The sequence below is a fragment of the Acomys minous genome (assembly GCF_964271855.1).
Source record: "Acomys minous genome assembly, chromosome: 20".
Taxonomy (NCBI): Eukaryota; Metazoa; Chordata; class Mammalia; order Rodentia; family Muridae; genus Acomys; species Acomys minous.
Genome location: NC_140502.1, coordinates 12,677,208 through 12,690,190, shown reverse-complemented (window position 1 = coordinate 12,690,190; position 12,983 = coordinate 12,677,208). Strand labels below are relative to the sequence as shown.

The following is a 12,983-nucleotide window of genomic DNA, read 5'->3' as shown; positions in this document are numbered from 1 at the left end:
TCTGCTAAAAACTTATGTCTGTGTGTATATACCACATGCTTGCTGGTACCCACAAGCATCAGAAGAGGACGTAGTTTTTCCCTGGAACTAGAGGTGCAGATGTGGTTGTGAGCCACAGTGTCGATGCTGGCAAACAAACCCTCTGTGCTCTGAAACAGTGACTTGTGCCCCTAACCGCTGAGCCGTCTCTCTAGCCCCTGATTTTCATTAGTTTTGATGGGGAACAGCTCCATGGTCCAAATGTTTTATGTGTTTACCTGTGTGTATGTGTTGAGTCCTGAGTGTGTGTGTAGTGCCTAAGGAAGTGAGTCATTGCATCTCCTGGGACTGGAGTTAACATTGTATGCCTGTGAGCTGCGCTGTGCATGCTGGGGATGGACCCTAGGTCCTCTACAAGACAGCAGGTTTTTGTTTTTTTTGGGGGGGGGCGTTGTGTTGTTAGGCCCAGTCATAGATAGATAGATAGGTAGGTAGGTAGATAGATAAATAGATAGATAATCACAGTTGGGCCATGACTAAAGAGATAGCCCAGTGGTTAGGAGTGCTTTTTTTCTCTTCTGGAGACAAAGTTAGGCTCCCAGCACCCAGTCATGGTAGCTCACAGTGGCCAGTAATGTTGACTTCTGGGTATCCCAATTCCTGTTGCCCCTGGAGGTAAACATGCTTATTCATGCCCACGCGCTTGTTCATAAATAGCCATGTAAACAAAATTAAAATCTATTGGGGGGTGGGGTGGAGGTGTGTGCTTAGGGGCTTGTGAGGTGGTTCAGGAGATAAATGTGCTGGCCGCCGAGCCTGACAACCTTCATTCTAGAAGATAAGCAATTCCTCTGACCTCCATTCCCAAACGTGAACATACATAAACAAAACACACACAAAAAAAAAAGTAAAAAAAAAATTTTTTTAAATTAATCATGAAATGGACTGGAAAGAAAACTCCAAGCCAATTTCCCCAGCATCTATAAGGAAAAACAAACACCTAAGCAGACAAGACAAGCTGTAACACTTAGCAGGCAAAGGGAGAAAACACATGGGAAGCCATGTTTGAGTCTGAGTGGGGCTGACCTGTTCGGCTAGCGAGATCGGGACACAAGTTCATGAAGGCAGGAACTTAGTGCCGGAAGCGGTATGGTTTGGAGAACCAATGAGAAAAGACAAAGTGATGGGAAAAGTATAACCAGGTTTTGGCAGGTAGTGGATAAGGGGATATTTGTCTGGGTAAGAAGGGAGGCTCCTTGGGGCTGGAGAGATAGCTCAGAAGTTAAGAGCACTGTCTGCTCTTCCAAAGGTCCTGAGCTCAATTCCCAACAACCACATGGTGGCTCACAACCATCTGTAATCAGATCTGGTGCCCTCTTCTGGTGTGCTGGCTGGGCTTGGTGGTGTATGCCTTTAATTTTGGCACTTGGTGGGCAGAGGCAGGCAGATCTATGGGAGATCAAGGCTAGCCTGATCTACAGAGCAAATTCCAGACAGCCGGGGCTACACAGAGAAACCCTGTCTCAGAAAACAAAACACAAAACAATAACAGAGAATATCAATTCTACACCCACAACCAGAGTTTAGATTGTAGTCCCCCCAACCTCCCAGCCAAGAGGAGGAAGCTTTGCCTTAATGGGCCTCAATGCAGGCTAGGAATCTTCGCCTGTGGACTAAAATCTCCGTCCTAAAGAGTGGCAGAGTTGAAGTTCACCCTTTCTCAGCTAACAGGCTGGATCCGTTTATGGAATCACGGCCCTGCCTTCCAGAGGCCTTGGGACAGCCAAGGGATCAGGTCAGGGGTTACTGGGAATTAACGTGGTACAAGCATCCTTGACACGCTTCTGCAGTGAGGTGCTTTTGGAGAGCGAGACAGAAGAACGAGGCGCTCCCTAGCCAAGGCTTCAACAGGTCAGTAGGTTGTCTCGGATTTTCTCTTCTACTACCTTCCTGCCCTGGTCAATACAGGGTATTAAAAAACAGTTTGTGCAGACCTGACCAACCCATGCAGGAATCTTGAAAACAATCTCCCGCAGGCAACACACGAAGTCTGATCTGACACTATTTTTAGTCACTGAGACACCCAGATTCACTGGCTGAACACATTTAATTTTTAATTGTCTTACAATACATTGGCCATATTCTTTCCCCTCCACCAGCTCCTCCCAGATCTCACCCCCATCCATCTTTCTTTGTTTTATTTAAGGAAAAAAAAAAAAAAACCGGGCGTACAAATACACAATACCACTACCACCATCAACAACAACAAAATCCCACCGAATCCTTTTTGTGTAGTCCAATTATTCCTGAGCATGAGGCTTACTATTGGCTGCGGTATATCCAAGGCTGGGGTGTGGTGAAAACCCCCCCTTTTTTTTCTAAGCTCAGCCAATCAAGATGGACGCTTCTATTGTTACAAAACGTGTTGGGCGGGGCCTTTAGCGTTGCCGGCAAAAGATTATTTTCAAAGTTCCTGGTTAGATTTTTCCCAATTCCACGGAATATTGCTATCACACTGGGTATTCCAGGAGAGGAAATTGCCAAAGGAGAAGAGCCTTGTCCTCTGGTACCCAAGGTGTGTCTGAAGTCAGTGGCACCTTTGTGTGGCCGGCTGCTTGCTTGATTCAGTGATGTCAGTGTCCCCATCCCCTGCTAGCAGGCAGAGTCTGATGGCGGCCGCTGAGCAAGGACCCCAGACCCTGGTAAGTATCATGTGTTCCGGGGTCTACCTGAATGCAAAAGCTCTGAGGCAGGGGTCGGGGTGGGGGTGGGATAGCCCTGAGGTCAGGAGCCTGCTGGGCAGGGCAGGGCTAGGCGAGGCGGGGGATGCTCGATTGTGTTGTACACTGGCTCTATTGTGCACTACTGAGATGCTATCTGACAGTCTGTGTGCCGCGGAGGGATTCTGACTCACCTAGATGGAGCGAGCACACAGGTTTGCAGGCAGGCCTGAGCTCTCTCCTGAGTTACAGAACGGCAAACGGCTCGATTTGTAAAAGAGGCCGCTGCCTACAGGTTTGCAACGGAGGAGACGTTGGATCTTTTTCCTCAGAGCTTTCAAGCCTCCTGGATGAATCGGAGTGTTGTGGGTGGAGACGCGGAGAGACCTGTGATGCAGGGGTAGTGTGGGCCATGGAGGTGGGGAAGAGAGAGCCGGATCTCTTGACGGATCTTAAAATCTGAGCTATCAGGATACCCTGCTGCGCCAAGCAAATAAAGATAAAGGACTGTTCTAGTTTTCCTGTGTGGTTTTGTTTTTGTTTTTGTTTTTCTCTGACCATCTGGAAGGATGAGGACAGAGGTGGGTGGGTCTCAGTGTTCCTGAGCAAGTTCCAGCACAGCCAGGGCTACACAGAGAAACCATGTCTTGAAGGGGGGCGGGGGGGGGGGGGGGGGAGGCGGGAAGGTAAAAGAAATAAAAAAGAGTGTTATCTGGGCAGCTTGCTCATTCACTCCTGGGGTTCTGGGGAAGGGTGTGAGCTGGGGATAAATTCAGGAGGTCACTGGACACCAGTGCCAACACAAAGCCTGGGCTGATATTTGGGAAGGAGAATATTAAAGAGCCTTCTATAAATAGGGTGTGGTGCTGCACACCGTTAACCCCAGCCCTCTGAGGGTAGAGGCAGGAGGCTCACTGTGAGTTTGAGGTCAGCCAAGGCCTAAGGAGAGAGCGACCTTGTCTCTGAAAACAAAACAAAATAAACAGAAAGTCTTCCCGAGGTGGGATCTCAGGTGAAGGAGAAGACAGATGGACCTGGAGTTAGGATTGCCTCCACTGGGTCGGGTTCCGTACAGAGGTGAAGTGTAGGATTCTGAACTGTGGAATTTATCAAATAAAAAGGTATTCATTTCAACAGGATCTGGTCAAGATCCATACAGTGGCAATAAAAACAGCATTGCTGCCGGGCGTGGTGGCGCAGGCCTTTAATCCCAGCACTCGGGAGGTAGAGGCAGGCGGATCGCTGTGAGTTCGAGGCCAGCCTGGTCTACAAAGCGAGTCCAAGACAGCCAAGGCTACACAGAGAAACCCTGTTTCAAAAAACAAACAAATAAAAACAATAAAAAAAAACCCAGCATTGCTGGCCGGGCGGGGTGGCGCACGCCTTTAATCCCAGCACTCTGGGAGGCAGAGGCAGTCAGATCTCTGTGAGTTCGAGGCCAGCCAGGTCTACAAAGCGAGTCCAGGGCAGCCAAGGCTATACAGAGAAACCCTGTCTCAAAAAACAAAACAAAAAGCTATAAATATATATTACATATAATATATATATAATGGATATAACATTATTGTAAACATCTAACAATTGCTTAAGAACATATACAATGTTTCAAGCCGAGCTTCTTGGTGCACGCCTTTAATCCCAGCACTCTGGGAGGCAGAGGCAGGCTGACGATCCTATGAGTTCAAGGCTAGCCTGGTCTACCAAGCCAGTCCAGGACAGCCAAGCCTAACACAGAAAGACCCTGTCTGTAGAAAAAAAGAAAAAGAAAAAAAAAAAAGAAAATATACAATGTTTCATTAAGGTCTAATGGGTTGATTATCATATTTGTTTGTTACCCCACCCAGCTCTACCCCTCAGATAAGCCCTGGCTGATCTAGCACTCGTTATGTAGACCAGGCTGGCTTCAATTCACGGAGTTCCACCTGTCTCAGCTTCTGAAGTGCTATGATTAAAGGCTGTGCCACTATGCCTGGCGAAGTGTTATTCTTTATTAAATGTAGTAAACAAGTGTGTAAATAAAGTGATACATTCTGAGAGCATATGCAAGTGTTTGTCCTGGCCCTATTGTTGTTTGTTCTGACACAGAGTGGCACCATGTAGCCCTGGCTGGCCTGGAACTCATTATGTAGGCAAGGCTGGCTTTAAACTCACAGACATCCACCTGCCTCTGCCTCCCAAGTGCTAAGATAAAGGTATATATGCTACCACACTTGGCTTTGTGCTAAACCACTTAATAAATTTATTTATATGTGTTGGAAGCACCTTTGCTGAATACTTCACACACTGTGCTGAGTTTAAACTAATAATATTCATATATGCATGGGTATCTTGCTTTTGGTTTTGGGTGTTTTTGTTTTGAAACTTGCTTTTGGGGGTTTTGTTTGATTTGGGGTTTTTGTTGTTGTTGTTTTGTTTTGGTTGTTTTTCGAGACAGGGTCTCTCTGTGTAGCCTTGGCTGTCCTAGACTCACTCTGTAGACCAGGCTGTCCTCGAACTCACAAAGATCCACCTGCCTCTGCCTCCCGAGTGCTGGGATTAAAGGCCTGGGCCACCACGCCCGGCTTTGTGTTTTTGTTTTTGTTTTTGTTTTTTGAGACAAGGTTTCTCTGTGTAGCCTTGGCTGTTTTGGACTCATTCTGTAGACCAGGCTGGCCTTGAACTCACAAAGATCTTCCTGTCTCTGCCTCCCAAGTGCTGGGTTACAGGTGTGCAATCCCATGCCCTATGTAGCCCCCCACCAGCCTTGAACCTGCTACACACTGCTCTTGTACTCAGAGATATGCCTTCCTACTCCTTCCCATGGCTGGAAGTAAAGCTGTGCAACATGGGTACCATCCTTCTTATGTTCCAATAGACATTGCTTCCTTGCCTAAGTACACACAGCAAGATATCCCATTGAGGATCGGAGACTAGTATATGTTCTTTTTTTTTTTTTAAATACTTTATTAAACTTCCAGAGAAAACTAGACACTTCCAAGCTACAGTGCTGTATAAACATTTTAGGGGAGGGATAAGCCTTCATCACATTGTCTACATGTTCAAGTGCTCTGGTGCACTGCCAGCAGTGCAGGTGGAGTGGTCTGGTTGACACATGTGGCTTGCAGGCTCGTGTTCACTGACACTGTGGACTGTGTAGTGAAAAGCCACCCAGCCTCAGCTCTTGCAGCAAGAAAACCCACAGACAGGAGAAAGGGCTTGCTCTCACCAGACACCGAGGATCACTGGGCAGGTACGATCACACCGTGAGGTCCAGTGCCACCTTAGGCTGGTTCTTCAGGCCCTCTCAGTCAGGGGGAGGGGACACAGCTCCACATAGTCTTCAGAGCTCACTCTAGAGTGAAAGATGTGACAATCAATGACAAGAGGAACCGGCTGCGTCCCAAGGAGGGGGACAGGGCAAAGGTCCCCTAGAATATGTTCTTAAGTGGTTGTCTAGGTAGCAGTTGGGCGTACCTTATTGTAGATTTGAGAGACAGCTTAGGTGAGCCTTGGGGATACCAACAACAGTTGTGCTTGTGACTGGCAGCTTTGTTATTTCACAGGCTCCTCCTGGTCCAGTGACACCTACCAATGAGCTAGGACACCCGTAAAGTGGACAGCGGCCCCCTTGGCGCACCCTGTTTTGTGCCCCCCTTTAAGTGATCTCTGAGCTTGTAATGCTCTCCTATTCCTCCGTCTACCTGCCAGGGAAGATGATTACTAAATATAAGGTCCCTGAGTCCAGAACAGGGATTTTACGGAGAGGTCCTGGCTTAGTTAGGATTTCTCTCGCTGTGATGAGAAAGCAAGTTGGGGAGGAAAGGGTTTCTTTTGCTCTCCACTTCCATTTTGCTCTTCATCATCAAAGAAGTCAAGACAGGAGCTCAAACAGGACAGAAACCTGAGAGCTGAGGCAGAGGCCATGGAAGGATGCTGCTTCCTGGCTTGCTTCCCCTGGCTTGCTCAGCCTGCTTTCTTTTTTTGTTTGTTTGTTTTTTGTTTTTGTTTTTGTTTTGAGACAAGGTCTCTCTGTGTTAACCCTGGCTGTCCTGGACTCGCTTTGTAGACCAGGCTGGCCTCGAACTCACAGCAATCTGCCTGCCTCTGCCTCCTGAGTGCTGGCATTAAAGGCATGCGCCACCATGCCCAGCTCAGCCTGCTTTCTTATAGAACCCAAGACTGCCAGCCCAGGCATGGGAACCAGTCATGATGGGCTGGGCCCTCTCCCATCAACCCCTAGTTAAGAAAATTCCTTACAGCCAAATCTTAGGGAGGCATCTTCCCAATTTGAGATTCCTTTCTTTCAGATAACTCTAATTTGTGCATCAAGTAGACAAAAGACTTCACCAGCACAGGTCCCCACTTACTGTCTTAAAATCCAGAGGCATTTAAAATTCTAGTGATAAGCTGGGCGGTGGTGGCGCATGCCTTTAATCCCAGCACTCGGGAGGCAGAGGCAGGCGGATTACTGTAAATTCGAGGCCAGCCTGGTCTACAAAGTGAGTCCAGGACAGCCAAGAGAACATAGAGAAACCCCTGTCTCAAAACAAAACAAAACAGAAGATATAAATAAATAAAATTCTAGTGATGATTGTTATGGGATGCCTGGAACTGAGATGGTTTGACAATGCTCAGAAATCCTCGGGTGTGCATAGTCTTTATTTTTGGATTTGGTGACAGACAAGAGGCGTGCCTGGCTCAGCAGCTAAGCACCTGGGCCTAAAATCCTGACTAGAAATGCAGGTGCAGTGAAAGAAAGAGTGAAGTGCACACTGGGAGTGTGCATTGACTGCCTCCCAGGCCACGTGCCTTTGCATGGTGGAGTGCAATGGCACAAATGTGGTCATATGTGCTAAGATCATCTAGAGGAGCCCACGTGAATTGTCCGGAAGAAACAAAGGGGTTTTCAGTGTCATAGTGGAAGAATGGATGGACTCCTTCCGTCCACCTACCTGCTGCATTTAGACTGCTGGAGCATCATGGTCAAAGAAACCTTGAGGAGAGATTGGATTTCCGTGGCTTCAGAGTCTGGTACCCTCTGAGGGAGCAAGCTAAGTGGGAACGGCTGTCTTGGAGATGCCTAGAGTGCCGCAGAAGGAGGCTTCACGTGAACTCAGATATCCTCCTATCTGTGGCAGGGCGGTGTGGCGTTTAAGGATGTGGCTATCTGCTTCTCAGAGGAGGAATGGAGGCTCCTTGATGACTCTCAGAGGCTTCTGTACCGCAATGTGATGACGGACATCTTTGACCTCATGGCTTCCTTGGGTAAGGGCATCCTGTCTGGTCAGAGCATGTCTGGGGTGGGCTTGGCTTTTTTTTTTTTTTTTTTTGGCTTTTTTGAGACAGGGTTTACTTAGCATCTTTTCTGTGGTGGGATGGATCCTTCCAATGCTGCCCTGTGCTCGCTGAACCATTTCCCACCGTCCTGGAGCACAGAATATGGCTGATAATCCTGGACATGGAACAATACAGCCTTCCCTCTCTCTCAAGTACGGAAAGCAGCATGGGACAAGGAGCCATACAGTGAGCATAACAGAGATCATCTTCATGGCTCTCGTGGCCTGGTGACACTGTAAATTACATGGCATCCCTCTGACCCAGGCACTGCTGTCTTTCTCTAAGTGGCATGCATCGGGTGTGCCTTTGTGATGTTGCGCTGATGTGACCATTGCTTGTTGGTTTACACCACTCTGTTCTAGTATGCAATGTTCACTTTTTTTTTTTTTTAATTTCAGGACTTTTACCTTCTGGGATCCGTGACATCACTCAGCTGGAGTCTTTAGGAGATCCCTTAACCCCGGCACTGAGATTCCTGACTCCAGGTATGTGGGCAGGTACTTGGTGGGTGTATGTTGCTGATATATGCACTCTGGATGGGTTCAAATAAGTATATTTTGTGGAAAGATAATGGCAGACTCTGTTCTTTTTTTTTTTTAAGATTTATTCATTAATTTATTGTGTATACAACGTTGTGCCTGCATGTACACCTGCACACCAGAAGGGGGCACCAGATCTCAACTATAGATGGCTGTGAGCCACCACGTGGTTGCTGGGAATTAAACTCAGGACCTCTGGAAGAGCAGACAGTGCTCTTACCCTCTGAGCCATCTCTCCAGCCCCCCAGACTCCGTTCTTTCCTGTTATCCTGAACCAGAGCTGTTCCTCTTGTATCCGTCTTTACAACGGTCCCGTGAGATGCAGGATTTCCTTTACTGTGTTGTTAGTGGGTGGTGTGCCCTGAGCAGTCCCTGAATTGCAGCTTCTACGGTTATCATGTCTTACCGGCCTAGACAGCCCCTTGCCCTGTGGCCTGCATCTCCAGCAGCCGAGGCTTGCAAAAACAAAAATAAAAAACAAAACAAAACAAAACACATTCTATGAGGAGTTTGTCATGGTCTGCGCCACTCGTCCCGTGCTTTGCTCCATGCTTGAGCTCTTGCTGCCCCTAAGGTCCCTAGAGACGATGATCTCGACAATCCCGGCGTGGTAAATGGGCCCTTAACTCCCCGAACTAGCCCCCCTGTTCCGTGACGAGCCTCAGATCGCTGTTAGCGGTATGTGTTGTCTGTCAATCCTGCCATTCATGGGTATTTCTCTGTTCAGGACGCTGGAACAGAGAGAAGGAGGGTGAGACATCACCCACCAAGCAGAGTGGACGGCAGAAGCTGAGGCGTGCTGAGAAACCCCCACAGAAAAAGCGGGTCAGGATCGCAGCTACGAAGAAGACCAGGGGAAGGGAGCCACCGGCAGAGAAGACCGCAGAGAAGACGGTAGAGAAGACAGCAGAGAAGACGGTAGAGAAGACGGCAGAGAACACGGCAGAGAAGACGGTAGAGAAGACGGTAGGGAAGACGGTAGAGAAGACAGTAGAGAAGACGGCAGAGAAGACGGCAGAGAACACAGCAGAGAAGACGGCAGAGAAGACGGCAGAGAAGACGTCACAAAGCACAGACAAGGAGAAGGACTTGGAGGACTCCTCAAGCCTCGAGTCTCAGGTGACTCCCAGCACCGAGAAGCCGCAGAGAGGCTCTGAGAAGGCGGAGTCCGTTCCCTCCAAGAAAGGAAATTACAAATGCCCTGACTGCGGCAAAACCTTTATTCATAAGTTCCGGCTCATCCGCCACGAGAAAACCCACACCGGAGAAAGGCCGTTCAAGTGCAGCGAGTGCGGGGGGTCCTTCCGCCAAAACGCGCATCTCATCGTGCACTTGAGAATTCACACCGGCGAGAAGCGTTTCAAGTGCAGCGAATGTGGGAAAGCCTTCAATTACAAAAGCTCCCTCGTTCATCACATGAATGCCCACAAAGGGGAAATGCCTTATAAGTGCAAGGAATGCGGGAAACTGTACAGGAACAAATCCAGCTTAACGTGCCACCTTAGAGTCCACACGGGAGAAAAGCCCTTTGAGTGCAGTGAGTGTGGGGAGTCATACAGAAACAGAGTCAGCCTCGCAAGTCATTATCGGTTTCACACCGGCGAAAAGCCGTACAAATGCGCCAAGTGCGGGAAGACGTTTAAGGAAAAATCCAGTCTTTTTTATCACGGCCGAGTGCACAACGGGGAAAGGCCTTTCCCGTGCAGCGAGTGCGGCAAGTGCTTCATCCAAAATTCTCACCTTGTGAAACACCAGAAAGTTCACAGCAAGCCTTTCGTGTGCGACGAGTGCGGGAGCGTCTTCACTTCGGGTTACAGCCTCAGTAGACATAAGATAGTCCACGTCGCGGGAAAGCAGTATGAGTGCGAGGAATGTGACAAGGTGTACTGCTACAGCTCTGGCCTCTATAAGCATCGGAAGGTTCACAATAAGTAGAGAGCGGAGGAGGAGCAGCGAACGTAGGAAGTCCCTTAGCCGTCTAAGTTAAACACCGAAACTACACTGGAAAAGACAAACAAACAAACGTGAATGCTTCAAGTGTGGGGAGGGAGTTCTCCCAGACACGCGCGCGCACACACACACAGTGCAATTCTCATTAGAGAAGCTTCTTGTTGGTGATTAACTCAGAGAACCACCCGCTGGATGGTGCAGAGGGTGAAAGACTTTGGATCACTCAGCCCTGAATAGGATGTCATCTCCAAACCCCTCCCTTCAGGGCTCAGCGATCTCTGTGACAGGAAAGCAGGAAGATCTTACAAGCCGGAAGTGGTGGATGACGCCTAGCTGTCTATACGCAGCCGGACTGATAAGCCTATGAACTAACTCACAGAGACTGGGGCAGCATATACAACGCAGGTTCAACCCAGACAAACTCTTAGTACTGAGAAGAGGAAATGCGCACACAGTCCCACTTCTAACCAAGAAGAGATCAATACCTGCTGGGAAAGGGGGGAAAAATCAAGTTTTCTCCCACGGACTGTCGCTAAGTCTGCCAAGCATACTCTAGAGCAGGCCTTATGGCCAGGAGTAGTTGGCCAGCTGAAAACAGATGCCTTGGGGTTTTCTTGTTGGTTTTTGCTTTGGTGTGTGTGTGTGTGTGTGTGTATGTGTGTGTGTTGTGCATACTTTTGAATTTTGTTGTTGTTGTTTGTTGTTCGTTTTTGTTTTAATCTTAATAGGGGTTTTTTGTTGTTGTTGTTGCTGTTGTTGTTTTCAGAGAAAGAAAGACCATGAAGTTGGTTGGGTAGAAAGGTCAGAAGAGCCTAGCAAGGGGTGGGGTGGGGTGGGGGGGATCAGAATGTGATCAGACTACATTCTATAAAAAACAGATTAAAAAAAAAAGATACATGTATATGTGTATGAAATTTCCAAAGGATTAGTTTAAAAGGGTGTATTTACTTCCTTCATGTCATGTGAGCTTTTGCCTGCATGTGCGTATGGACATCCAGTGCATGCCTGGTGCTGGAGGACGTTGTCAAGGTTGTTAGATGCCCTGCAAGTGGAGTTACATATCCTTGAGAGCCACCATGCGTGTTATTCAAGTGAAAGCCAGTCCTCTGCTAGAAACCAACCACTCTTAACCAATAAGCCATCTCTCTAGCCCCATCATACACATTTTCTTGAAGGATGTATGTCTCCAAATTTTGTGCTTATTTATTTTGGGTCATTTCTTTTTGTATGTGCTTTTTTTTTTTTAAGACTAGGTTCAGAGCTGGGAATGGTGGCACACACCTTTAATCCCAGCACTCGGGAGGCAAAGGAAGACAGAGCGTTGTGAGCTCGAGACCAGCCTGGTCTACAAAGCGAGTCTAGAACAGCCAAGGCTCCACAAAGAAATAAAATAAATAAATAAATAAATAAATAAAAGACTAGGTTCATATTATTATTTTGAAATTTTTCTTCTTTGCTTGTTATTTTTACATAGGTTTTCAGTATGTAGACATGGCTGGCCTGGATCTCCCTATGTAGACCAGACTGGCCTCAAAACTCACATCTGCCTACCTCCACCTCCAAGTGCTGGGATTAAAGGCGTGTGCCTCTACTTCCTGTGACTCAAACTCTTGATGTTCATACTTTGGTCCTCTGAACACTAGGGTTGTATGTGCATCCACACGCCCGGCTGTTTTCAGTTCTCACCACTGTTTCTTGATCTGTCAAGGCCTTTCTCTGGCCTTTGTGACTCATGGTTATTTCTCTCAACCATATTCACATCTAATACGGCAGTGCTCTGAAGGAGAAGTTTCTGGTTTCTTTGGAGGCTCAGTTGCACCGCGTGGCGTTTTGCTGAAAGCTGTCTTGTGAGAAGATGTCTCGCGAGAGGGCATTGCGATGCTTTGCTGGGAGCAGACACGAGAGATTACACACGACAGTGGGAGGGCTATGAAAGCAACCATGGACGACGGTGGAACAGCGCTTTTGGCATTTCTGCGCCGAGCAGCACTTCCCCGGTCTTTGCTGGTCTTCGCTGATCTTCGCTTTGCAGAGAGAAATGTTCCAGAGAACTTCTCGTGGTACGCTGGCTGCTTCTGGCTGCTTCCACTGACTTGTGCTTATCCGGCAGACCCTTGCGGCTTCTGCTGGGTTGTGCGGCCACTACAGACTCGTGCGGCTGTTTGGTGTTGGCCGTTGGACTGGACCGCTGGTATCGTGACGGCACAGAGCGTAAGTGGCCCAAGGAACTGTGTCTAAACTGATTATCTGCAACCCCCTTTTCCTGTTAACGTTCTCCCCTTTTTCCGGTCTGTGGCTTAGAAGTGAGGTTGATGTGCTTTAAGAAATCGTAAATAAAGTAGACTGTGAAAAAAAGAAAAAAAATCTAAGCCTATGTTGTTCCTGACATCAGAACAAAGAGATGTGATGTGGAAAGTTCTGGTACCTACACATGCTTCTGCCCATTCCTGCTTCCCAGATCTTCAGAGGCCTTTGACGT

At 48.0% G+C, this 12,983-nt stretch overlaps 1 protein-coding gene across 2 annotated transcripts; it reads left to right on the top strand.

The window, feature by feature from the left end:
- Positions 1-23: 23 nt before the first annotated feature.
- Positions 24-11,311, top strand: LOC311591218 (uncharacterized protein). 2 transcript variants are annotated; one of them, XM_084770623.1, is made up of 4 exons: positions 24-1,890; positions 7,817-7,943; positions 8,414-8,500; positions 9,282-11,311. In XM_084770623.1, exons 2-4 carry the CDS (start codon positions 7,910-7,912, stop codon positions 10,487-10,489), a joined length of 1,329 nt encoding a protein of 442 aa, XP_084626749.1. In that variant the 5' UTR covers positions 24-1,890; positions 7,817-7,909; the 3' UTR covers positions 10,490-11,311. The 2 variants fall into 2 exon arrangements, with proteins under 2 accessions (XP_084626749.1, XP_084626748.1); XM_084770622.1 differs by having other exon boundaries at positions 24-2,681.
- The last annotated feature ends 1,672 nt before the right edge of the window (positions 11,312-12,983 follow it).

Coding starts and splice junctions, on each gene's coding strand:
- LOC311591218 (XM_084770622.1), top strand. CDS start 2,610: ATGTCAGTGTCCCCATCCCCTGCTAGCAGGCAGAGTCTGATGGCGGCC. Junction 2,682..7,816: donor AGCAAGGACCCCAGACCCTG/GTAAGTATCATG, acceptor TATCTGTGGCAG/GGCGGTGTGGCGTTTAAGGA. Junction 7,944..8,413: donor TGACCTCATGGCTTCCTTGG/GTAAGGGCATCC, acceptor TTTTAATTTCAG/GACTTTTACCTTCTGGGATC.